The 27471-nt window shown below is 47.6% G+C and overlaps 1 protein-coding gene across 3 annotated transcripts in view; it reads left to right on the top strand.

The window, feature by feature from the left end:
• The window catches only part of TGFBR3 (transforming growth factor beta receptor 3), a 159049-nt gene that overhangs the window by 41285 nt on the left and 90293 nt on the right, over nt 1-27471 (top strand). For all 3 annotated transcript variants that reach the window (XM_069967662.1, XM_069967661.1, XM_069967660.1), the window contains exon 3: nt 8683-8867. In XM_069967662.1, coding sequence (XP_069823763.1) covers nt 8683-8867 — 185 coding nt within the window. The remainder of the gene's footprint in view (nt 1-8682; nt 8868-27471) is intronic.

The following is a 27471-nucleotide window of genomic DNA, read 5'->3' as shown; positions in this document are numbered from 1 at the left end:
GTGGCCCCCCCATACTGTGCCCCATTAGGTCCAGACCCCATAACAATGTCATGTGACCTTCATATCCCTGTGATGCCCCCTGTGGGATCAGCAGCAGATCCTGTGCGGTGTGAGGTGCGGCCTCCATGGATCCCACAGATGATTAATAGGAGATCTGGAGAATCGGGAGGACGAGTCACCATCTTGATCTTTTCCTGTTCCTTATTACTGTACAACGTCTGCAGTGTGGCCCCCGGGGTATTATCCTGCTGCCATTAGGGGGTTCCGCTGCCATGAAGGGGGGGCTTGGTGTATAATGGTTAGGTAGGTGGTCGGTGTCACAGTAACATTCGCATGATGCCAGGACACAAGGTCTCCAGCAGAACATTGCCCATCACATTGCCCCCGCCATCTTGTCTTCTTCCCATACTGTAGGTATGGGGAACGTTCAGCCCTCCAGCTATTGCAAAACTACAATTCCCATCATGCCTGGACAAACAAAGTATTTTCTTTCTAAACAGTTTGTTTCAAAAAGTTATATACATGTATAATTTACTTTTATTTAAAAATCTCCAGTCGTCCAGTACTTATCAGCTGCTGTATGTCCTGCAGGAAGTGGTGTATTCTCTCTAGTGTGAAACATTTCTCTCCGCTGCCACCTCTGTCCATGTCAGGAACTGTCCAGAGCAGCAGCAAATCCCCAGAGAAAACCTTTCCTGACATGGACAGAGGTGGCAGCAGAGAGCACTGTGTCAGACTGGAGAGAATACACCACTTCCTGCAGGACATACAGCAGCTGATAAGTACTGGGAGACTGTAGATTTTGAAATAGAAGTAAATTATAAATCTATATAACTTTCTGTAACCAAATAGTGGATGATCCGTTATAAATCCCACTAACAAGCTGGTGGTTATTACACCTGAGCTATAACATTTCCCAGCATACGAATCATTAGCAGCAAAAATTACCAAAAAAATGCAGAATAAGCAAAGTAACGTTATTAAAATCCCATGGCGTCGGCTGGAAACTCGATTCCTTCTCGCTGTGAAAAAAACAAGAGGCGGCTGGTTTGGCCGGGACGCTTCTGCCTGTAACCGGAGCCGTCTTTCGGGGCCGCTCATACACATTGTGCTGTAACCGGACCCCCGCCTGCTCTCCCCTCCTCGGAGTGTTTCTGGTGATGACATTTGTAATAATATAGACACCCGGGTTTTTTGTTTGGTTGTTTTTAGATCGGTGTGTGGAATTTGTGCTGGCGATGGGTTTCATCAGAGCTCGGTATTGAGTGACACATATGTCTACGACACCCTCTCCTCTACTGAAGTGTCTGTCAAGTATTCTTTAACATGAATGACACGTGCACTTACACTCATTGGCACTTACTCAGTCATCTATCAGTGCTCACCTTCCCGGGTGAGTGCTGGAAAATTAGTAAAAGTTTACAAATGCCGATGTACAGATCCGATAAATGACCGAGCTGCTATGGTGTGATGTACGGGAGCCGATAAATGACCGAGCTGCTATGGTGATAAATGACCGAGCTCTTATGGTGTGATGTACGGGAGCCGATAAATGACCGAGCTCTTATGGTGTGATGTACGGGAGCCGATAAATGACCGAGCTGCTATGGTGTGATGTACGGGAGCCGATAAATGACCGAGCTGCTATGGTGTGATGTACGGGAGCCGATAAATGACCGAGCTGCTATGGTGTGATGTACGGGAGCCGATAAATGACCGAGCTGCTATGGTGTGATGTACGGGAGCCGATAGATGACCGAGCTGCTATGGTGTGATGTACGGGAGCCGATAAATGACCGAGCTGCTATGGTGTGATGTACGGGAGCCGATAGATGACCGAGCTGCTATGGTGTGATGTACGGGAGCCGATAGATGACCGAGCTGCTATGGTGTGATGTACGGGAGCCGATAAATGACCGAGCTGCTATGGTGTGATGTACAGATCCAATAAATGACCGAGCTGCTATGGTGTGATGTACAGGAGCCGATAAATGACCGAGTTGCTATGGTGTGATGTACGGGAGCCGATAAATGACCGAGCTGCTATGGTGATAAATGACCGAGCTCTTATGGTGTGATGTACGGGAGCCGATAAATGACCGAGCTCTTATGGTGTGATGTACGGGAGCCGATAAATGACTGAGCTCTTATGGTGTGATGTACGGGAGCCGATAAATGACCGAGCTCTTATGGTGTGATGTACGCAGGGGCGGTCTTGGCATTTCTGGGGCCCCAAGCAAAGTTATGTCTGCCCCCCCCCCTCGACACGCGTTTCAGAACAATAGACCGCTGTGTGTTGCCCCCAGTAGTATATACCCCTTGTGCACTACCGCCAGTAATACATACTCCTTGTGTGCTGCCCCCAATAGTATATACCCCTTGTGTCCTGCCCCCAGTAGTATATTCCCCTTGTTTGCTTCCCCCAGTAGTAGTATATAGTGTGTGTTCCCCCAGTTATATATAGCCCCCTGTGTGCTCCCCCAGAAGTATATAGACCCCCTGTGTGCTGCCCCCAGTAGTATATAGACCCCTCTGTGAAGTCCCAGTAGTCTATAGCCCCCCTGTGTGCTCCCCCTGTTATATAGCCCCCCGTGTGCTCCCCCCATTTATATAGACCCCCGATGTGCGCTCCCCCAGTTAAACAGACCCCTGTGTGCTCCCCCTCCCATATAGTATATAACACAATAAAACAAACACTTATACTCACCTGGGTCCGGGCGTCTCCTCTTCTCTTCACTCTTGTGGCCGCAGGAAGGGTTTTCCCTGCAATCACAAGAGGCCGCACTCCCCTTGTCCTGGCGCCGATGCTCCAGTGATGTCACTGGAGCGCCGGCACCACAAGGACAAAGCTGCCACTTGTGACCGCAGGGAAAACCCTTCCTGCGGCCACAAAAGTGACTGACAGGAAGGGAACAATGTCTCCCGCCCTGTCAGTGCTGCTGCATGTAACTATGAGCACTCATTACGAGTGCTCATAGTTACAGCTCAGATGGCAGCAGCGAGCGGGGAGCGGCCCTGTCCAGCGGTTTCGAGCACAAGAGCGGGGCGTGGGGGCCCCCCTGGATGTTGGGGGCCCCAAGCGTTCGCTTGGGGTGCTTGGTGCCAAAGACCGCCACTGGATGTACGGGAGACAATATATGAGTGAATACTTATGGTGTGATGTACGGGAGCCGATAAATGACCGAGCTCTTATGGTGTGATGTACGGGAGCCGATAAATGAATGAATACTTATGGTGTGATGGCAACGTCTAACAAACATTGTAATCTGTCCTGTGTTCATAGAGAGCATTGCTACTACTGGCTATTCTATAACTTGTATATGGCATTTTTCACCAGTTTTCACCCTCTGCAAACTCCATCTCTAATGTTCAGTTGTCCCTAATGTAGTGGGTGTAGACTAGCTGCTATGATATCTACACTGTGCACACAGAAGATTAGACCTTGCCTCTATATCTCTGTAGCACACTCTCTGAAGCAACAGCAGCAGGGACATTATAGAGCAGTACTGAGCAGTGTTAACTGTGAGCACTGTACTGAGGGAGATACATCACTTAGCAGTTTTCTGCAGCTTCTCTGTGTCTTTTTCTCTTACTATGCAACCCTTCCCCCCTCCTCTCTGTAGACTTCCATACGTAGCTGTGCCTTGATCCCCTAGTGAGTTTATGTCTCCAGATTTTTGCAGTGAATAACGAGTTTTGGAGGGTAAGGGGAGAAATATGCATTTTTCTCTGTTAAGATATATTAAAAAGTTTCTTACATTTACATGTCCTTTCATGTTGGGTGAAGTGCATGACCGGGCGCTGCACTCCCTGGCTGGCCACCTGGTCTGACTGTTTATCAGCTTCCCTTATGGTCTATGAAGCCCAATTCCTGTGATCAGTTGTATTTGGTGGCCGGCTGAGGAATGGCGCACACTCCCACGTACATCACCCAACTATAACTAAAGGCCACAGCAGATCAGCCTGCCTTCCAGTACTTATCAGCTGCTGTATGTCCTGCAGGAAGTGGTGTATTCTCTCCAGTCTGACACAGTGCTCTCTGCTGCCACCTCTGTCCATGTCAGGAACTGTCCAGAGCAGGAGAGGTTTTCTATGGGGATTTGCTGCTGCTCTGGACAGTTCCTGACATGGACATCCTTGGTCTGCATCCCTGGTGTCCTGGAGGTTCCCTCTCTAAGTTTGACCATTGTCCAGTAATAAGCAGTGTCACCGTGCGGGTCCCAGGGGCTTTGTTGGGTTTGGCGTTATCGTAGATCTGTGTTCCTCCCTCGCGCCCTCGTTTCCGCACGGACTGTTCCATGTTTTCTGTTTTCTTGCTGGATAAATGAGCGATGGAGTTTGGTTCCACTCCGTCTCCTTCGGGACGTTTCATAATAAAACACTTGATGGACTGAAGTCAAACATGTCACCTCACACGTTCCGTATTGTAAATGATGGCCCCGGCCTCTGGTCTCCATATGGTAGAGACCTGAGCGATCCCCTATGATATCTGATGGAATTGCTCGCCTAAGCAAGAACCCTCGTCCCGTGACTATACATTTCCTTCACGCTGACTCCATGTATATTTACACAGGCAGAAGAAATGTAGGATCTTGGCAGAGAAGGCGCACAGTTTAATTGCATCCGTCGAACATAGGGAAAGGTTCTGCTTCAGACTATTATGGGACGATTAAAGGGGAGCTCCACACATTTGTCTTGTGACGGGGTTGTCTGGTTTTGTCTCTCTCTAGTACCAATTGGAGCAAGAACCCAGAAACCCCAAAACATCATCTACAGATGCCTCTGGTTTGGCTGATATCTCTAGTCAAGACAATTATGATGTGGATGTATAGGACAGATATCCTGTTTCCCCGAAATTAAGACCAAGTAGAGGTTTTGTTGAATTGCTAAATATAAGGCCTTCCCCGAAAGTAAGACCTAGCAAAGATTTTGTTTGGCAGCATGGCCGCCAAACAGAGCACCAGGACATGCAGCTGGGATTCTTTTTAGCCCGCTGCCATTATCCTCTACCTTCACTGTCCTGCTGCCACCCCAGATGTTCCCTTTCCAAGGTTTTCCCTTGTAAATGTACAGGCAGGGCATGAAGTGGGCCGTCATCTGCCACCATCCCCATTGTCCCCTACTGCCAGATGTAGAGCTACACATAGTCTGCCGTTATACCGTCACCTGCTACCATACCTTACGCTGTCCCTGCTGTGCTGTATGAGTGTGCTGTGGTGAGCTTCTTTGGTGACCAGAAGCTGCCATACCTTACTATTTGTCCCTGCTGTGCTGTACGAGTGCACTGTGGTGAGCTCCCCCTGGTGGCCGGAAGCTGCCATACCATACGCTCTGGCCCTGCTGTGCTGTGCAAGTGTGCTGTGTTGAACTCCCCCTGGTGGCCGGAAGCCGCCATACCATATGCTGTGTCCCTGCTGTGCTGTACGAGTGTGCTGTGGAGAGCTCCCCCTGGTGGCTGGAGGCTGCCATACCTTACACTGTCCCTGCTGTGCTGTACGAGTGTGCTGTGGTGAACTCCCCCTGGTGGCCGGAAGCCGCCATACCATACGCTCTGTCCCTGTTGTGCTGTACGAGTGTGCTGTGGTGAGTTCCCCCTGGTGCCCGGAGGCTGCCATACTGTACACTCTGTCACTGCTGTGCTGTACGAGTGTGCTGTGGTGAGCTCCCCCTGGTGGCCGGAGGCTGCCATACTGTGTGCTGTGCATGTGACATATGATTTCTTCTTCATGAAAAAATAAGACATCCCCTGAAAATAAGACCCCGCGCATCTCTGGGAGCAGAAATTAATATACAGTAAGTCACTGTACGTAGGACTTCCTGCTAATTTGCATCTTACTTCCCATGGGGCATTGCCTGTGAATCTCCTCATTGAGGACCAGTTACCCCCCAGGACTGATGTTTGATAATTGAGGCCGGTTGGAGCTGGGGCCCCTTCCACCCTCAAAGCCCGTCGGGTCCAGTCGATGTGATTGAGTCATCGTCTTCTTGGTTTTATCGCTGCACTTACTCACATATTGGCTCTCGTGTTCAGTTTTCGGAGATCTGGTGAAAGGTTTTGTTAGAAAACAGGAGACGGACTTGTTTTTAAACAAAATGTTTTGCACCGAGCGCGGCGACTCGGGAAAATAAACCCCTTACCCAGAATGTGGGGCGGTGGTTTACTTTGGGCCGGATACAGGTAGACTATCAATATGACAGATCGCTGCTTAATGTGAAATTGACTTTATAAATAGGCTTCTTGTTTGCTCTGTGATAAGGCGACACTGGCAGAGATTGGCCGCCACGCAGGGTTCATACAGGTTCTCGTACTGTCATTACACAGAAACCGTCATGGGCTGAAAAAATATAAAGATTTATATTTAAAGGGCTACTCTATGCTGTGCTCTCCCATATACGGGGGCCCTATGCTCTTCTATCCTATACACAGGGGCCATATGCTGTACTATTGCATACACAGGGGCCCTATGCTGTGCTATCCTATACAAAGGGGCCCTATTTTGTGCTATTCTATACACTGGGGCCCTATGCTGTACTATCCTATACACAGGGGCCATATGCTGTACTATTGCATACACAGGGGCCCTATGCGGTACTATTGCATACACAGGGGCCCTATGCTGTGCTATCCTATACAAAAGGGCCCTATGCTATGCTATCCTATACACAGGGGCCCTATGCTGTATTCTCTGTTGGCTCCAGGGTTGTCATTGCTCAGTGCAGACCATCCATGATATGGAGATAGAGCTATAAATAATAGGTTATAATGGTGCGGTATTATGGATAGCCCTGTGGGTCGGGACCTCTTACCTGCACATCTGCCTATAGTATTAGATGGTGATTTACATGGCGATCTGATGTCCTCCTTCATGTGGTTTGCTATGTCTTTTTGCGTCTTGTTTTTGTACTATGTTGGACGGGCCCTATATACTCAATCATTGCGTCTTTGTGCGTCCTGTTTTTGTATTACGGTGGACGGGCCCTATATACTCAATCATTGCGTCTTGTTTTTACATTACGGTGGACGGGCCCAATATACTCAATCATTGTGTCTTGTTTTTACATTACGATGGACGGATCCTATATACTCAATCATTGCGTCTTGTTTTTACATTACGATGGACGGATCCTATATACTCAATCATTGCGTCTTGTTTTTGCATTACGGTGGACGGGCCCTTGCGGATCATTGCATCTCTAGGACCCCGAATTCCTTCTCCTTATTCTTCTTCTGATTCTGCATTAAAAATGTTTTTGAATTTATAATTTGTGTTTCCAGACGGTAAAAAATTCTCCCTTGTCATTATAAATCTCTGCCGTTTGGAAGCCGGGGCGAGTTTTTTCTTTGCATACATTTCCTGTAATTTTCCCAGAATGTGTCTATGGGGCCGTTGTGATTGGTCTATGGAGAAGCAGTGGTAGAACAGAGCCGGAGTATTCCCTATACACTTCACTCATACATACATCAAGTGCTTTCCTGTAATTTAGAGGCAGTCAGAGTCGCTGATGGATCCCACTCCTTACAGAAATGTTTCCCAGTTTACTGGCTGAGCGGCTCCAGCAGATGAATACTTCTCCTTATCCGGCGGGAGGAGGTCGGGGTAGTGGCGGCCATTGTTCTGAAGACATTAGAGCAGAGTTTACAATGTGCTTGTACCAGTTTATTGGCATAAAGTAATATAACAACATGGCGCTTGGTTCTCTAGACACCGTTGTGCTAATAATAATATCCCCCTTTGTGTTAGATTGTAAGCTCCTCTGGTCACAATCCTCCCTCTTTATATAAAAAGACTATCTTCTTTACCCTAAGTCTATGTTTAGTGGTGTTATTAACAATGTACTGTAAATGGGGAAGGGGGAGAAAAGCTCCACTGGATGACCTGCTCCACCTCTCTACCAGACTCCTCTGCCGCATGCAGGCTCCTCTCTCCCCTCCAGACTCCCCTACCTTCTGTCATCCAGTCCCTCCCCTAGGGGGTCTATCAACCGGTCCCTCCCCAGTGGGTCTGTCATCCAGTCCGTCCCCCAGTTGGTCTATCGACTGATTCCTCCCCCAGTGGGTCTATTAACCAGTCCTTCCCCATGGGGTCTATCATCTGATCCCTCCCCAGGGGGTCTATCATCCGATCCCTCCCCAGGGGGTCTATTAACCGATCCCTCCCCAGGGGGTCTATTATCTGATCCCTCCCCAGGGGGTCTATCATCCGATCCCTCCCCAGGGGGTCTATCATCTGATCTCTCCCCAGGGGGTCTATTATCCGATCCCTCCCCAGGGGGTCTATTATCTGATCTCTCCTCCGGTGGGTCTATCATCTGATCCCTCCCCCCAGTGGGTCTATCATCCAGTCCCTCCCCAGGGGGTCTATCGTCCGATCCCTCCTCCGGTGGGTCTATCATCTGATCCCTCCGCAGGGGGTCTATCATCTGATCCCTCCGCAGGGGGTCTATCATCCGTTCCCTCCCCAGGGGGTCTATTATCCGATCCCTCCCCAGGGGGTCTATCATCCAGTCCCTCCCCAGGGGGTCTATCATCTGATCCCTCCCCCCAGTGGGTCTATCATCCAGTCCCTCCCCAGGGGTCTATTATCTGATCAGTTTTATGATAATAACTGTGATGGTTACTGATAGAGTGATTGCTTTTATTATATGATTAACTCATTGTGCTTATTCTTTCCTCTTTGATAGGTCCCATCCCTAACCCTCCATGTCTGCTGTCACCTGTCACTGCGCATCACCCCGTCCAAGCCTTTCTGGAGAGCTACCATGTTTTATCTGGCTGCGCGAGTAAAGGAACAATAAACGAACCCCAGGAGGTTCACGTCATAAATCTGAGATGTGTGGAGGAAGACGCCTGTCAGAGCGAGCACGAGGTACGTGAGATTTACTGCGCTTCCTGGAGGCAGAATACTGCACGCTGGTCTATTGTTATATTGCACGCTGGTCTATTGTTATATTGCGCCATTATTATCCCTGCTGCTAATGCTCATACTGCGGAGCTCACAGGAGGGAGCGTCCTATACTGCGCCATTATTATCCCTGTACTGTGACATCACTGTGTGTATTTCCCCCCCTGTACTGTGACATCACTGTGTGTACTATCCCTGTACTGTGACATCACTGTGTGTAGTATCCCTGTACTGTGACATCACTGTGTGTATTATCCCTGTACTGTTACATCACTGTGTGTATTATCGATGTACAGTGACATCACTGTGTGTATTATCCCTGTACAGTGACATCACTGTGTGTATTATCCCTGTACTGTGATATCACTGTGTAGTATCCCTGTACTGTGACATCACTGTGTATTATCCCCCCTGTACTGTGACATCACTGTGTATTATCCCTGTACTGTGACATCACTGTGTGTAGTATCCCCCCTGTACTGTGACATCACTGTGTATATTATCCCTGTACTGTGACATCACTGTGTGTATTATCCCTGTACTGTGACATCACTGTGTGTATTATCCCCCCTGTACTGTGACATCACTGTGTGTATTATCCCCCCTGGACTGTGACATCACTGTGTGTAGTATCCCTGTACTGTGACATCACTGTGTGTATTATCCCTGTACTGTGACATCACTGTGTGTATTATCCCCCCTGTACTGTGACATCACTGTGTGTATTATCCCCCCTGGACTGTGACATCACTGTGTAGTATCCCTGTACTGTGACATCACTGTGTGTATTATCCCTGTACTGTGACATCACTGTGTGTAGTATCCCTGTACTGTGACATCACTATGTGTAGTATCCCTGTACTGTGAGTGGTTCTCCATTCCATGTTGTTCTCTGGGGCCCTGTGGTTAGTCTCCTGGATGGTGGACAGTCTATAAGCCCGGCGTGGCTCTTGTTTACTTGCTCTCTCCTGTTATTACACTCTCTCTTTTCCTGTTTCACAATATACCTTTCTAGAAGACTCTTACAAGAACAGAGTTTTGTTATAAGAAGCTGGTGTCCTGCATTACCTCTTCCTGCCTTCATCTCTCTCTGCTGTATAGGATTATTCATCCATACACCCCCGACCTCTTCCCTTTCCTTGTAATACAATACTCTGAAAACGATTGCTAAATAGTCCAGGAAGCCCCAGAGATTGCCTGGCGGCGGCAGCGGGGTTGGGGGAGGGGAGGGGGGGGGGGGCTGGGTGACAAACAAGCTGAGCAGAACCACAACTGGACTGGGGGGGATAAAGCATTTTATAGCAGATCTGAGTTATCTCTCTGATCCTTGCAAAAGTTAGTGACCCCTGCGACCTTGTGGCTTGGACAGAAATCAATCCCACTTCATGTCGCAAACAGATAAGTGGTTTCCTGATGTCTGCTGGCTGCGGACCTGTGTACAGCAGAGTACCGAGATCTGAAAATAGACTCGCCAGGTTCTGGTCACATGATACTCTGATGGTTTACAAGGTGCCGGTCGATATAAAATCTGATATTATTAAAGGAAGAAAAACTATTTGGATTCTCCAAACTAATTCTCCAAAGTAATTTTACTTTTTTAAATACAATACAAAAAGGACAAACAGTTTCTAGAATTAGTAGAAGACCATTGTGGCCTCACAGATACCCGGTTTCTTCAAAAAATAGGCTCGAAAATAACCTCTAGCTGGATTTTTCAGGGATTTTGGAGCAGGTTGTAAATATTAGTTCTACCACAAAGTAAACCCTAGTTCACACTTCCAGCACTAGGTATTGTCACGTGACTAAGTCGGAGAAAGGGCATCACGTAGCTAATCTCTAACTGGTTTACAGTATAAGTAATGGTACAAAAAGGAGAACTACTTTGTGGAGTACAAGAAAGTAATCGAGCATAATGGGCAATTGTCATTAATGTGAAAAAAATAATATAAGTCCTTGTCTTATTTTCGGAGAAACTCTATATCAGTGACGACCTCTCACTTTCCTGTACATTAGAAATTCATTTTCCAGATTCATAGAAGTATTTTCTAGAATAAATTTCTATAGGATTGTCCACAAACGATCTCTTCTTAACCAGATCGAAACGATGTTTCAGAATTTTCTTCCTTCGGGAGGAAAACTATTTTGCATATTTATTACCCATGAAGCACTGCCTGAAAATGTTTCCACATACCAACTGGATCTCTTCATTAAGAAACAGTACTATACGGAGTACCATCAGAGGCATCTCTCAAGCCAACCAGTACCAGTATTCCTCTGCTCTTATTGGACAATGGGCAAGAACCTCCTCCTGATCTAGCTAGTATGCGATACTTTTCTCCCTTTTTAATGTGAGAAAATTATAATTATGTATTTGTTTTTGTTTCCCCCCCCCACAAAGCATTGCCTGAAAATACGTCTCTATATACCAACTGGGACTCTTTACAGTAACCTTTCTTGAACACAGTTGCCTAAAGAAGCCTATGCACCGTCAATAGCTGTCAGCCAAATAATTGTCAGGCTAAAAGTTATTTCTCGCGTTCTCCCCATAAACATGAACGTTCAGCTCTCCCGAATGTTCCTGTGTTTCCTATGGAAAGGGGAGCCGCAGTGAGACTGTTCTGGTGGCAGCTTATCTCTCCTTTACAAAGGGGTCGGACAATGAAAATCCATCACACCCAACCTCTGTTTTCACCGACATCATCTGTCAGTGGAAAGTCGGACAGCCCTCTACACTTTATATTGATGGACAAACCTGTCACAGAATTGTGCTCTAAAACCCAACCCAAGTGAACAGTTGGCCCAAGAGTCCAACCCCATGATGGGAGGAAGAGAGGCGGCATATGCACCGGGATCTCATAGTAGTCTAGTGCCACCAGCCCATTGGTGGACTTGTCTCTCTTTGATGCAATCCTGTCCTTTGTGAAACTATTTGCCCATATTGAAAGACATATTTTGGAAATTCATTGAACTATGTAAAATGTTGGGAAAAAATATTAATCTACCAGTAATGTTATGTTTATAAGCGTGTTATATTGATGAGTGAGAAGTCGCGAGTTCTGTCCCGTAAACAAACATTTGTCTTAGATATCTTTTATGAGATTACGTAAGGCGGTAAGTTGTGCTGTTGGCCTGGGGGTGACACGACAAGTAATCTCTACGAAGCGTGCCCAGATCCTATCTCTCGTGGGACTAATGACGGTGAGCTCGGCGTTTCGCTGGACTCCTCTTGGTGAGGACGTCCAGTATCGTGAGTTTTTTCCTTTGCCTCCTGTTAACTAAATGTTCTTTTGGCTCTTGGCTATATCACTCCAGGCTTCTAGACACTTCCATGGAAATGTGCTTTAGATTATTTCTATTGTTTAAGCGAAAACAATGCTATTATTATTCCTACACGGCGAGGGGCAGTAGGATGTCGCATATTTTAAGTGTAAAGTTATTCGGTAATTACCAAAGAGTGAAGTTTTATTAAAGCGAATATACTATCAGGTACATCGCTTTTTCCTTTTTTTTTTTTACATGAACAGATCGGCACCGGCACAGGGATTTCGGTGGCACAGTCCTTTTTTTAAAACGCTGCTGAGTGCTGCTCTTTTGCCATGCAGCGGGATCCCTGTCCCTTTTGTAAAGATATGTGGAACAATCCCCAGGGGTAAAACCCAAGTTGCTTGCATTGTGCTGTAATGTCTTCAGGGTTTTCGATGGAAAATTCATGCAAAAAGTCAACTGATTGTAATCATACCTTAAAAGGGTTGTCTGGGCACAGGTCTTTTTTGAGATATGCCCAAGGAGGGGGTGCTTGAAATTTATAAGGTAGTCTTTTCTCCATGACTTCCGCACAGCCGCTGGTAGCTATATCTGCTCCGTCCCCGCTGTGCGGCCTCTTCCTGGTTTTGGGGCCATGACATTGCAGGTCCACCCAGCCAGTCAATGGATTGCTCAGGGTTTCTCTCTCCAAAGTACATGGTATACCTCACCCCCACTTCCTACAATCTTGCTTCAGAGTTACTAGAGACAGATTTCACCTGCCAACAGGCAGTGGGCAGCAGATTGCAGGGAAATGAGACACATAGTGGACAAGACTTTCAAGCTGTTTCTCTGGGGTAAGTATTCGTTTTTGGTAAATTAGGTAATTTACAGATTTGTTAGGAATCACGTATGCTATTGTATGGAGGGAAGGTGTTTGAAATGACCGAGACTGTTTAAGGTCCTTTAGCAGGAAACTGCAACATACAACCTTAAATCATCAAAAAACTGATTATCAACTGAAAACCACCAAGAACAGCCTCTGCCTTCACTTCTATATGCACTACAACTGCACAAATGTAACCCCCTGAGAGGCCTTGGCCTCCTGAAGGACCTTCCCGGTTGCCCTGGAATAAATTAATTGTCCTATTATCACTCTGTAAAAAAATGTTTTCGAGCTGCATCATGAACTCAATCAACGACTTGATCTGTTTTTAATTCTGCTGTAAAGAGTGTGTAGGGCGGCAGCTGCATCTGCATCTACCGGGGATCCCATCTGGTTTACATTGCCTGGATTTCAGATGCTTAACAGAACGTACCTTTCCATATGGAATCACTTGCATTGCCAAACCCTTGTGTGTCGCTAAACCAGATAGGAAAAATTTGTTGTAGAAATTTAAGTAGAGGAAATTTCCACCTGCTTGGTAAAACACCATTGACATGATTGGGAAAATTTCTGCAAAAGTTGGTTCCAATTGGTTCTGGGGTTTTACCAGAGGCTTCTCTCTCCCTAGATACTATGTGGTTCCTACGTGAGCAGTCAACAATTGCTGCCCAGGTAAAGTATTTAGCAAGTCTGTGAAGGTGTCGGAGCCGATCAACCGTATGTAAAACTATAAGGAATGCTCAGTCACCCCTGATACTTGCTGCCGGGGACAGCTGATTCACCTTGTCTCATAATAGTGAAACTTTAGTCAAGGGCAAAGTTTTTCCTCGGCCAGAACTAGTATTTCGCTATTAGGTGCTTTCATGAGTCAAGTTAGAACAATTCCCTGATTATATGGAACAGTTCTGGAATGTTTGTTTTCTGTCCTGTCCGATCACGAATGATTCCCTTAGAATTTGTAGCCACCTTCGGCAGGTATCTCGGGGATGTTGGCTTAGACTCGTCTGCAGAAGGTTTGCTCAGAGTTCTGTCATATTAATAAAAGAAAACACGTCAGGTTTAAAAATGTTGTTTTGCACGAGACGGTCGCGGTCTATGTTGGCTGCAGATGCCCACGGGTACCAGAAAGCATGGCTACCATTCCCCTTAATGATTTTCTTGACTGCTGGCCTTGACTTACGCTTAGTAAGAACCGAGCCAAGTCCTTTAAAAAAAGAAATAAACTGTAATTGCATAAAACTAAGATCGTTTCTCAAGTCCTGTCTAAGAAAAGTCACTTAACAAATGAAATGGAGATGATGACATCAGACGCCGCTGCATAAACATACTTTCTTCTTGCCGTTACATTTTTTATTTGCCTTTTTACATTGCTCCCAGCTGCAGAGCGTCCCACGTGTCAATAACATTGGGGAAAGTTAATCCTGACACTGAGTGCGATTTAATGATGCCTTCTCTATTAGGAGTCGCTAGCGGGAAAAGCTTCCTATAGGGAATTGACTCTCAAGATGGTAGACCTTGAAAACATTCGAAAAGTGCCGTCTTGCTTTGGGGCCTCTATAACCCTGACTGCAGAGGTCGTGTTTCCGTGAAGCGATGCAGCTGGATGGACAGCGGCGTTAGCATTTCAGCCCACTGCCAAACTGATAATAGTCATTCACGTCCATCCACGTCCATCGTGAAGGTGTTAGGTTTTGGATTATGTCTGATGTTATGGATGTCGGTGAAAGTCGGACAAGTTCAGAAACTAATATTTTTCCAAAAGAAAAATGATGATGACAGGTTTATCATGTCACACTTTAGACTTTCCTTTGTGGTTCGAAGGATAAAAACAAGAGAAATAACACGGTCTATGCACATAAGATAGCTGCTGAGTGAGTGTTTGTTCGGCCAAGTTATCTCTTCTGATCCCCCCCATACACATCAGCCAAGTATGCATGTGTTCTTCATTGGGAGAAGGGAGGAAGCCACTGCCAGAGTCTTCTGTCCTCTCCTGATAATGCTGACCCCCCCCCCCATCTGTTCCTCTCTGGACTCCTCTGTCCCCCTCCAGATGCTGGTCTCCCTCCGATCTCCTATGTCTTATCCGGACCATTCTGTTTCCCCTCCAGAGTCCTCTGTCTCTTCACATGCCTCTGACACCCCTGCCCATACCCCTCTGTCCCCTTCCAGACTCCACTGTTCCCCCCAAAATCCTCTGGCAGCGGCTTATGTTCCCAAGGACAAAAGTATTGTGCACATGAAATCCACAATGCCAGATACTTTTCTTTATCCCTCTGCGGCACAGTCAGCAGGCCCAAATAAACATTACACAAGTCCAATCCCACCAAAATCACCAGGTTCAGCTCACATATATTTGCTTTAATGTAGACAGATATAAAGTACAGTTTTTTTCTTCGCATATAAAGCACCGCAAGGCTCGGGTGTGTAACACGGGCACGGCTCCCATTAGATGTATGTGACATCCACAAGGGGCCACTCTCTATAACATCAGTATGATCTATCAGGGCGGACGGCTGCGAGATCTCCTTATGGGATTAATGAAAGTAAATCATGGATTTGTTTGCTCTCAACCTCAATAGAATTGGAAGTTCCTCCATGTTATTTAGCAAGGACCGGGGCCAAACCAGCATCAAAGATCCAGAACAGTCAGGCGGAAATCCTCCGGTTTTTATACATTTAATTCAAATATATCCGTTCTCTTGAAATATTAAATAATTTTAACAATTAAGAAACAAACATATATATATATATATATATATATATATATATATGAATTACATATATGATTATACTATTTGACACAAAGTAATCTGGTAAAGATGATCATGATTCACTAGACGGGAGCGAGGAACGTCGTCTACTTGCCTTTGCCGAATTGCCTGGTTGTGGGAACTTCTTATCGTTGACCCAGATAATTCTAGAACCCAGGTCAACAAGTGGTCGCAGGTACCACATCCTCAGAATGAACCTTGGAGGCTCGGCCCTGGAATCTGGATTGTTATACGGCTGTTGTGGGCTGTCTGCAGACGGGTGTCCCTGCCAGTTGGATCTCATTTTCAGCTATTTTATGTGTTCTTCCAGAAAATGAAAAGTAATTATGTGCAGGCGGGGTCTCGTCCTGTCTGTGATACTCAGAAAATAAAAAAAATATATATTTAGTAAGTTGTTTTCCATTTCTTCCAGAATACACGCAACGCATCTCGAGCTTTGTACATTTTGTTATATGAGGGAAATGTGAGATGTGTGCGGAGAAGCGTCGCATGCACACATGATGCTGAAAACAAACTCCAGACCCTGGGATGGTTTTATTGATAACACTTTACAGAGCGATATCAACGGCCGCCAAGTATAGTAACGTTCTTCCCTGTCACTTCACATTTATTTAGAGTGGAGTAACATGTAACGGAAGGGCCTCACCGAGAGTATATATGTACATACCGGGACGTCCATCCAGCCGCAGAGTGACATGCAATGTGCAGTCATGATCTGATCTCCTTCCAGTACTTCTCATTGTATCCAGCGTAGTCGTAGTAGTAGTAGCAGTAGTAGTAGTAGTAGCAGTAGTAGCAGTAGTAGTAGTAGTAGCAGTAGTAGCAGTAGTAGCAGTAGTAGCAGTAGTAGTAGCAGTAGTAGTAGCAGTAGTAGTAGTAGTAGTAGCAGTAGTAGTAGCAGTAGTAGTAGTAGTAGTAGTAGTAGTAGTAGTAGCAGTAATGGTGTTACTGGGGTTGTGTAGGTTAGATCAGAACTCATTGCACAGCTCGGTGCAGGAGGACTGCATGAACAACCCAGGAATAACTTGCATCGCCCTATGTGGTGTCAGCCATGTTGCCTGGTGAATAAAGGGCTTCCCAATGTTACAGACACAGAGAGATTTTGTAGCTGTGATCCATTTGGCATGTGCTGTGCAGGGTGCAGAGTCTAAAGGTGGCCATACACCCTCAGTAAGTGATGGCTGAACAATCTTCTGGCCATCACTTACCTCTTCTTTCCAGCCCCCAGTCTGGGAACGAACAAGCGAGCCTGTTTTCCCTATGGAGAGGTTACACCGCAGCCAGAGAGATTTGGCTGCAGCTTATCTCTACCAGAATAAAGGAGTCAGGAAGTGTTTTTCTATCATGCCCCAACTCTTCTCTCCACTGACATGGATGGACAGGAGAGCCTCATATACCTTATAGTGAGGGCTGAAGCCACCGTGAGTGTCAGGTACAGACGACAAAAGTATGAGGTGTACGGGGACCTTGGGGATCCCTAAAGTCCCTGCTAGAATGTGTGGACTGTGCTGGAGGAGGACGCTCAGTGCCCAGATTATTCTCTGATTAGTACCAGGAGAACAGTCCCAAGGGTGAAGCAGAAGCAATATTCAGGAAGAAGTCAGATCAGATCCAATAAGTGTCAATCAAAAGTCGAAACAGGGAGCAATTGGAAAGCAAAGTTTGTCAAGATGATTGACCCTTAGATCCAACTTTGGGCACCTTAGAAATGTAACCCTGCTACACATCCAGATCGGGTCAGTCATTGCCTGATCCGGAGCCTGGAAACTAGACACGACCATAGGCAGAGACCACGGGCAAGTATGAAGCCATGTACTGGAAGACCAATGGAAGGAGCAGAATCCTCCAACAGACTTCATGTAAATCTTATTTAAGGAATATTGTGGTATAAACCTCAATTATTTATATAGTTAGAAAACCCCAGAGCCCCCAAAAAAAGAGAAAATCCATAAAAAATTCCTCATAGTGTAATGTTCCATGTTATTTGTGAGATGGAACAAAAATTCCGACCTAAATGGATGGATTACAGCAGCTGCCTCATGAAGAACCAACTCGTAACTTTAAAGTAGACGTTGGGGATTCCAGGGGTCACTTGGCCTCCAGATACTGTGTCACATCTCCATTCTCAGAGTGGCCTCCAGGTCACGCCTGTAGAGATGATCTCCGTAGGTCTTAGAAGTTCTCTGTGACCACATTGTAAACTCTTTTCTATTCATCTCGGTACGGGCATCGTCTTTAACTGCACTGGTATTTTATATACTGTATACCTTTGTACTCACTTAGCTTATACAATGTGTAAAGAAATCAAGAAAAAGTGTAAAAACTGTAGATCTTGGTAAATTTCTGTTTGCTACGTGTAAGATCTGCTACACTTGATACCTATGAATGGGTACAGTATGGATGCCATGATTTGGCTCTGCTTCTTCCTACTGGCCTCTGCCACCCTAAAGCTGGCCATACACATAAGATGGCTGTTGGCCAAATGTCCGTCCTTCCTGATCACGCTTGGCCGATTTCACATGTTCTCATCAGGAGGAGTGGATATCCACTGCTAGACAGTTGTGGTGGTGGATTATCTCAATGAGAACAAGAGGATTGGATGTTAAAACTCAACAATCCTTCTCCAGATCCTTCTCACCCGGGACACTTTATACATAAGGTCAACTTTTTTTTTTTTTTTTTGGTGGAGTGAGTTGTTGGGTGGTGCATTGATAATATTTCTGGTTTGTGACTTTGAACTGTGTTTGATATAACCTATATATAACTAGAGATCAGCGTAACTAGAGCATGCTCGAGTCCGATCCTTCAGCATTTGATTACCGGTGGCTGAAGAAGTTGGACGCAGCCCAAGGGAGTCCTGGAAAACATGGATACAGTCATAGGTCATAGGCTACATCCATGTTTCCCCACACTCCATGAGGCTGCGTCCAACTTTTTAAAATGCTGAACGTTCGGACTCGAGCATGCTCTAGGTGCGCTGATCTGATGTATGACCCGAATTCTTTGAAGAATCAACCATTGGGTCTATCATCGGCTTTTCACAAAATGGTAAATGATCAGTCGAATTCAGACAATGAGACCATACACTTGTATTTTCAACCAACCACATCCAAAAAATCCAATCCAGTAGATAACATTTTTGGCGTCCTCCATCACTTGCATATTATACGGCAATCCTTCAATCTTTCATCTCTCTTTGGTTTAACTGGTTGGAGATGCATCAGTTCCTCAGAAATCCACCTAATACTCTAAATTTGTAATATAGTCTCTGTTATAATTCAGTCCTCAGGCGTTGAGGTCGCGGCTGTGTGGAGGGGATGGCGGTAGGAGAGGGGCGGCCATTGCTTGTCCTGCAGGACATATGACATAGATTATAGTTATTCTGTGTGGACTCTGTAGGATAATACACTTTGGCCGAGCACCAAGCCGCTTAGATTATCATCGGCCGGGATGTTTTATGTCTCCTGCGGAGCTGGATTATAACGTTGGCGGCAGTGGTCCGTCAATAAGCAAAAACAACAGAGGTTTGTAATGCACTGCTCTCATAAGAGACGGGCAGCGCGGTCCGGGGGTAGGCTGCTGTTATTACGTATACAGAGGAGGGATGGAGGATGAGATCAGTCTGATTAATCCGGATCATGAGTCCAGAGAGCTGGAGGCTGCAGGATGAGAGGCTTGGGCTGCGTCCTGGTTGTGGACAGGTTATTAAAGGGATCCCCTCACCGCTCCTCATCTGTCTGTTTTAGTAAAAATTTTTATTTCCCCTTAAATAACCATCCGTGAACATCTTCTCCTATAGCTCTGGGATGTGCCGCTCCGCTGTTCTTCTTACTAGAAATATAGGACTAATTAACCAATTGGGTAATATTAACAGGCTGGGGGAGCTTGGGGGGGACAAGGCGGGAGGAGGTGTGGCTTTCTCCCGCGCCTCATTTTTCATGATTTACGCCTGGCGTAAATCATGATCCAAATCTACACCTGCTGGAAGCAGGCGCCTGGTCAGCCGGATTCACCAAGATGCGTCCGCCTCTTAGTGAATCTTGCTGGAGAAACTTGTACACCGGTCTTCATAAATCCCCCCCCCCCCCCCATAGTGTATACAGATTTTTCTTTCAAATCAGCTGGTGCCAGAGATTTGTAAATTACTTCTATTAAAAAATTTCCAGTCATCCATAGGATGAGGATGATGAGCCAGGACTCCATGGAGGATGAGGATGATAAGCCATGACTCCATAGACGATGAGGATGATGAGCCCGGACTCCATAGAGGATGAGGATGATGAGCCAGGACTCCATAGAGGATGAGGATAATGAGCCAGGACTCCATAGAGGATGAGGATGATGATGAGCCAGGACTCCATAGAGGATGAGGATGATGAGCCAGGACTCCATGGAGGATGAGGATGATAAGCCATGACTCCATAGACGATGAGGATGATGAGCCCAGACTCCATAGAGGATGAGGATGATAAGCCAGGACTCCATAGAGGATGAGGGTGATGATGAGCCAGGACTCCATAGAGGATGAGGATGAGCCAGGACTCCATAGAGGATGAGGATGATGAGCCAGGATTCCATAGAGGATGAGGATGATGAGCCAGGACTCCACAGAGGACGAGGATAATGATGAGCCAGGACTCCATAGAGGATGAGGATGATGAGCCAGGACTCCACAGAGGATGAGGATGATGAGCCAGGACTCCATGGAGGATGAGGATGATGAGCCAGGACGCCATGGAGGATGAGGATGATAAGCCAGGACTCCATAGAGGATGAGGATGATGAGCCAGGACTCCATAGAGGATGAGGATGATGAGCCAGGACATGCTCTTCATCTGATTGACGTTCCTGGGGAAACTAACAAAGCGGTGACTTCTGGCCTGGAAACATGGAAAGTTCATCAGATAAACCAGTATCCTGAAAACCATGAAAACAAAAGGAATTCAGCCTCAGTTCTCAGCCCCTAAACAATTCCGAGGGAATTCTCCTTCCTGCCGAGCCAAAACACAAGGCGGAAGTCCTTTAATCAGTCCTAATAGAGGAGGGTAAGAGGGTGTCCTAGAGGAAACAACAAGCAATTTACCAGGAGCGCCTCACAGTGCGGTAACCTACACCGCTCACAGCGCGGAACCTACACCGCTCACAGTGCGGAACCTACACCGCTCACAGCGCGGGACCTACACTGCTCACAGCGCGGAACCTACAGCGTGGAACCTACACCGCTCACAGCGCGGAACCTACACCGATTACAGTGCGGAACCTACACCGCTCACAGCACAGAACCTACAACGCTTACAGCACGGAACCTACACCGCTCACAGCGCGGAACCTACACCGCTCATAGCACAGAACCTACACTGCTCACAGCGCGGAACCTACACCGCTCACAGCGCGGAACCTACAACGCTTACAGCACGGAACCTACACCGCTCACAGCGCGGAACCTACAGCGTGGAACCTACACCGCTCACAGCGCGGAACCTACAGCGTGGAACCTACACCGCTCACAGCGTGGAACCTACACCGCTCACAGCGCGGAACCTACACCGCTCACAGCACAGAACCTACACCGCTCACAGCGCAGAACCTACACCGCTCACAGCGCAGAACCTACACCGCTCACAGCACGGAACCTACACCGCTCACAGCGCGGAACCTACACCGCTCACAGCGCGGGACCTACACCGCTCACATCGCGGAACCTACACCGCTCACAGCGCGGAACCTACACCGCTCACAGCGCGGAACCTACACCGCTCACAGCGCGGAACCTACACCGCTCACAGCGCGGGACCTACACCGCTCACAGCGCGGGACCTACACCGCTCACAGCGCGGGACCTACACCGCTCACAGCGCGGGACCTACACCGCTCACAGCGCGGAACCTACAGCGTGGAACCTACACCGCTCACAGCGCGGAACCTACACCGCTCACAGCGCGGAACCTACACCGATTACAGCGCGGAACCTACACCGCTCACAGCTCGGAACCTACACCGCTCACAGCGCGGAACCTACAACGCTTACAGCGCGGAACCTACACCGCTCACAGCACGGGACCTACACCGCTCACAGCGCGGAACCTACACCGCTCACAGCGCGGAACCTACACCGCTCACAGCGCGGAACCTACACCGCTCACAGCGCGGAACCTACACTGCTCACAGCGCGGAACCTACACCGCTCACAGCCTCACCGCCTCTCATCTCACAGTGCCGAACCTACACCGCTCACAGCGTGGAACCTACACCGCTCACAGCGCGGAACCTACACCGCTCACAGCCTCACCGCCTCTCATCTCACAGTGCGGAACCTACACCGCTCACAGCGCGGAACCTACACCGATTACAGCGCGGAACCTACACCGCTCACAGCTCGGAACCTACACCGCTCACAGCGCGGAACCTACAACGCTTACAGCGCGGAACCTACACCACTCACAGCGCGGAACCTACAGCGTGGAACCCACACCGCTCACAGCACGGAACCTACACCACTCACAGCGCGGAACCTACAGCGTGGAACCTTCACCGCTCACAGCGCGGGACCTACACCGATTACAGCGCGGAACCTACACCGCTCACAGCCTCCCCGCCTCTCATCTCACATATACAGTCTACACCATCCTGACCGCACACAGCTGAGGGTTTGCCACTACATATCAGTGCATGTTAGGCTACGTTCACACTGGGCTTTTATGCATTTATAATTGGTTACTTTTAACGTACACAAAAACTTTGGTCAACAACGTTGTGTACACTGAAAAAAGGTGAAAAAAAATCGCTTTCATTTTGATCTGTTTTTTTTTTTTTTTTATAATGGAAGTCAATGGATAAACGGATCCAAACAAATTGTACGCAATTGCATCAGTTTTTTCATCATTTTTCCCCATAAAACGGACTGCATGAACGCAGTGTGACCCCGGTCTAACAGCTCTAACTTTCTGACTTGCACCTTTGTAGGATTTCCTTCATCTATCCTCGTTGCCGTTTCCAGGTGTATAGTATGTGCGGTATTATTCTCGCAGTCACGGGTTTTCTCCACTCCTTTCGGCCATGTTCCACGTCTTCTGTGAGTTTCTTCTATTCCTCACGGACAGGTCTTTGGGTTTTCCTAGAAGTGCTGTGAACAGCTGCCCGTTCCGCCGCGCTCTCTGGTATCACATCGTGTTTTCTTAGCCGTAATATGTGGACGTATCTGAACCCCCGCACTCGGCCCAGGCTGGAGCCTCCCCGGAGCACATGATTTCCTCCATTTCCTCACCCCCATGACAATCATTATAAATGACACCCAACCTTCCTCACATTCATACATTCACCGCACCGCACATGAAATCTGTTCATCTCTCCTTACAACGAGCGGAGAAGCTGAGCACTTGCTGAGCTTCTGTGGTGTTACTTAAAGGGGAAGTCTGGGGAAATAAAAAATATTCAGTATGGGTCGGGGGTGTGAGGGAGATAAGAAAGATCCTCTACTTATCAGTCCCTGGGCCGTTGTTTTATAGAAATATACGTTGTGTGAAGGTGGCCTAAGGTGACGGTGGGTTCATGGCCTCCCATTATTGTCGCCACCTTCTGCTTTGGTGCAGTGTTATCTTAGCGCTGCTGGTGTAATACAGACATTCAGCTCTGTCGGTCAGAACGGTAAATGAATAATCCTGGAAAGCACAACCAGCCGGAGGCCACAGTCGTCCCGTCCTTGGCTTCACAGGTCATAGGCCGCGCTGCCTGCTCTGTAACTCACAGCCTTGTAGCATTATTTCTCCATAAGCACAATGCTCGGACCGGCCATGTGTATACAGAGAACGTAGTATAAACAGCAGCCGCTTATCTCTGCGGGGGAGAAGGGGTCAGATTACATTGGTTTCTCCAGTTTCTCTTGGACCAGCAGGCCTTGCTTGTACACGTTGGGCCCTGTTCACATCACAATTCAGGGCTTTGTAGCCAGTATACATCAGGTTTATATACAAAATAAGAAAGCAATACCTCTCCACACTCCCTGGCTTCTCCCCACATGCCCCGCAGTAGCTGCTCAGCCAATCACTGGCCAAGACAGGACAGAGCCGCGACCAGTGATTGGCTGAGCAGCCCGTCACTGCAGAGAGCGGGCCAGAAGCTTCAGCTGGAAGGACACCGGGGAATGTGGAGAGGTAAAGTATTGGTGGACAGAGGTGGCAGCAGAGAGCACTGTGTCAGACTGGAGAGAATACACCATTTCCTGCAGGACATACAGCAGTTGATAAGTACTAGAAGACAAGTTTTTTTTTTTTTTAAATAGAAGTAAATTACAAATCTGTATAACTTTCTGACACAATTTATTTTCTCCAGAGTTCCCCTTTAAGTAAACAGTGGCCGGCACCACAGTGAATATATCATGAAGCTCAGACACTTAGTAATATTTATTAATCTGCAAGAGGCCGGAGAACACAAAATCCCTGTAGAAAATACTTAGAGGTTTTTTATTGCACGATATCCATTACAGAGAAATGTCTGAAGATGTTTCCATCTCTTTCCGTCTGTTCTGACCCTGCAGGTCTATGGCATCAGACGGTAAGCGAGCTGCCATGGATCTGACCCTCAGCCCCCACCTAGGGAGCCATGTTTATTGGGAAGATTTTTTTTGTGCCCGGATTATTTTTTCCTTTGTCCACAGATGACTTTAGCAGTGATGGCGCGGCGGCCATTGATTGTTTGCCTAAGTCTGGTTACTATGGAGTTCTCCAGCCGGCCATGAACCGCTCCATCTCCAGGGACGGCGCACAGAACTTAGCAGCTGCCCTAACCCACATGACTTGTGCCGAGGCGGCTTTAGGAGACTGGATCCCATCAAGTGAATGGGAAAGGACAGAAGAATAATGACCCAGAGGCACCAGGATGAGATCACTAGTCTTGTATCTTGTCCTCACACTTGTTCTTTTCCCTTATGGAGAGTTACTTTATTCTTTTTACAAAGGAAGCAGCTTTATCCTGACTCCATTAACTCTCCAGAATACAAAACCCTGCAGACCTTCACTCCTGGGCAGGGCTGTATTAACAGCTGCTGCTGCCCTAGGCGCTAAACCTTAAGACGCCCCATCTACACGCACCTATTGGTGATACCAGACCTGACCAATACCACCATACCCCCCTGGAAAAGACACCAGATTTACTGGCAAGTCTGAACAGGAGGATGGAAACTTAAAAAATAAAAACAAAAAAAATAGTTTTTTCTGTCCCCCTGCTCCCTGGTGCTGCGCCCTGCAAGGTGGTGCCCTAGGCACCGGACCACGGGTGCCTAGTGGTAAATACAGCCCTGCTCCTGGGCTCCATATGGGGGTGCGATGTTCTGGTATTATATCTTACATCAGGGATGGGGAACCTGCTGCCCTCTAGCTGGTCTAATGCCCCTATTCCACCGGTCGTTAAGAGCTCTCAGCGCTCATTTGCTCCTCGTTCCCCGCTCGCTGCCGCCGCTATTCAACGCGGCTGCAGCGAGCGGGTGAGTGCGGGAGGGGCGGCGGGGAGCTGCGGGGGGAGGGGGCTGATCGTCCGGGCAGCCCATAGGATGTAGCAGCGTCTGCTGCCGATTCTCCTATTCAATGGAGCGCCGGCAGCAGATCGCTGCTATATCAGTCGCTTGTTTTTCAACATGTTGAAAAACAAGCGACTGCAACGATCAGCCGACATGAACGACGTCTGCTGATCGTTGCACTCCATTCCACGGGACGATTATCGTCCGTAGTGGCCAATATCGGCCAAATACGAACGATAATCGTTCCGTGGAATAGGGCCTAAAGACTACAACCCCCATCACCTTTAAGCTTTGGCTGCAAGACATGATGGGAATTGTGGTTTTCCAATGTCTGGAGGGGCCGCAGGTTCCCCACCCCTGTCTGAGATGTAGGTTGTGCACCCCGAGGGACATCACTGGGATGTCAGTGTTGGATTTCCCTGTAGATATCGATGTAAGCCGTCAGACACGTGTTAGTATCCAGGGGTGCAGGGCACACACAGAGCATTATATACAGTATATCATGAGCGTGTATCCCCGGAGTGCAGGGCCCACACAGAGCATTATATACAGTATATCATGAGTGTGTATCCCCGGAGTGCAGGGCGCACACAGAGCATTATATACAGTATATCATGAGTGTGTATCCCCGGAGTGCAGGGCGCACACAGAGCATTATATACAGTATATCATGAGTGTGTATCCCCGGAGTGCAGGGCGCACACAGAGCATTATATACAGTATATCATGAGTGTGTATCCCCGGAGTGCAGGGCGCACACAGAGCATTATATACAGTATATCATGAGTGTGTATCCCCGGAGTGCAGGGCGCACACAGAGCATTATATACAGTATATTATGAGCGTGTATTCCCGGAGTGCAGGGCACACAGAGCATTATATACAGTATATCATGAGCGTGTATCCCCGGAGTGCAGGGCGCACACAGAGCATTATATACAGTATATCATGAGCGTGTATCCCCGGAGTGCAGGGCGCACACAGAGCATTATATACAGTATATCATGAGTGTGTATCCCCGGAGTGCAGGGCGCACACAGAGCATTATATACAGTATATCATGAGCGTGTATCCCCGGAGTGCAGGGCCCACAGAGAGCATTATATACAGTATATCATGAGCGTGTATCCCCGGAGTGCAGGGTGCACACAGGGCATTATATACAGTATATCATGAGCGTGTATTCCCGGAGTGCAGGGCACACAGAGCATTATATACAGTATATCATGAGCGTGTATCCCCGGAGTGCAGGGTGCACACAGAGCATTATATACAGTATATCATGAGTGTGTATCCCCGGAGTGCAGGGCGCACACAGAGCATTATATACAGTATATCATGAGCGTGTATCCCCGGAGTGCAGGGCGCACACAGAGCATTATATACAGTATATCATGAGTGTGTATCCCCGGAGTGCAGGGCGCACACAGAGCATTATATACAGTATATCATGAGCGTGTATCCCCGGAGTGCAGGGCCCACACAGAGCATTATATACAGTATATCATGAGCGTGTATCCCCGGAGTGCAGGGTGCACACAGGGCATTATATACAGTATATCATGAGCGTGTATTCCCGGAGTGCAGGGCACACAGAGCATTATATACAGTATATCATGAGCGTGTATTCCCGGAGTGCAGGGCACACAGAGCATTATATACAGTATATCATGAGTGTGTATCCCCGGAGTGCAGGGCGCACACAGAGCATTATATACAGTATATCATGAGCGTGTATCCCCGGAGTGCAGGGCCCACACAGAGCATTATATACAGTATATCATGAGCGTGTATCCCCGGAGTGCAGGGTGCACACAGGGCATTATATACAGTATATCATGAGCGTGTATTCCCGGAGTGCAGGGCACACAGAGCATTATATACAGTATATCATGAGCGTGTATTCCCGGAGTGCAGGGCACACAGAGCATTATATACAGTATATCATGAGCGTGTATTCCCGGAGTGCAGGGCACACAGAGCATTATATACAGTATATCATGAGTGTGTATTCCCGGAGTGCAGGGCGCACACAGAGCATTATATACAGTATATCATGAGTGTGTATCCCCGGAGTGCAGGGCGCACACAGAGCATTATATACAGTATATCATGAGTGTGTATCCCCGGAGTGCAGGGCGCACACAGAGCATTATA

This window comes from Dendropsophus ebraccatus, chromosome 4, assembly GCF_027789765.1.
Source record: "Dendropsophus ebraccatus isolate aDenEbr1 chromosome 4, aDenEbr1.pat, whole genome shotgun sequence".
Lineage (NCBI taxonomy): Eukaryota > Metazoa > Chordata > Amphibia > Anura > Hylidae > Dendropsophus > Dendropsophus ebraccatus.
Note: the sequence above shows the minus strand (reverse complement) of the source record. Positions and strands in the feature narration are given on the sequence as shown.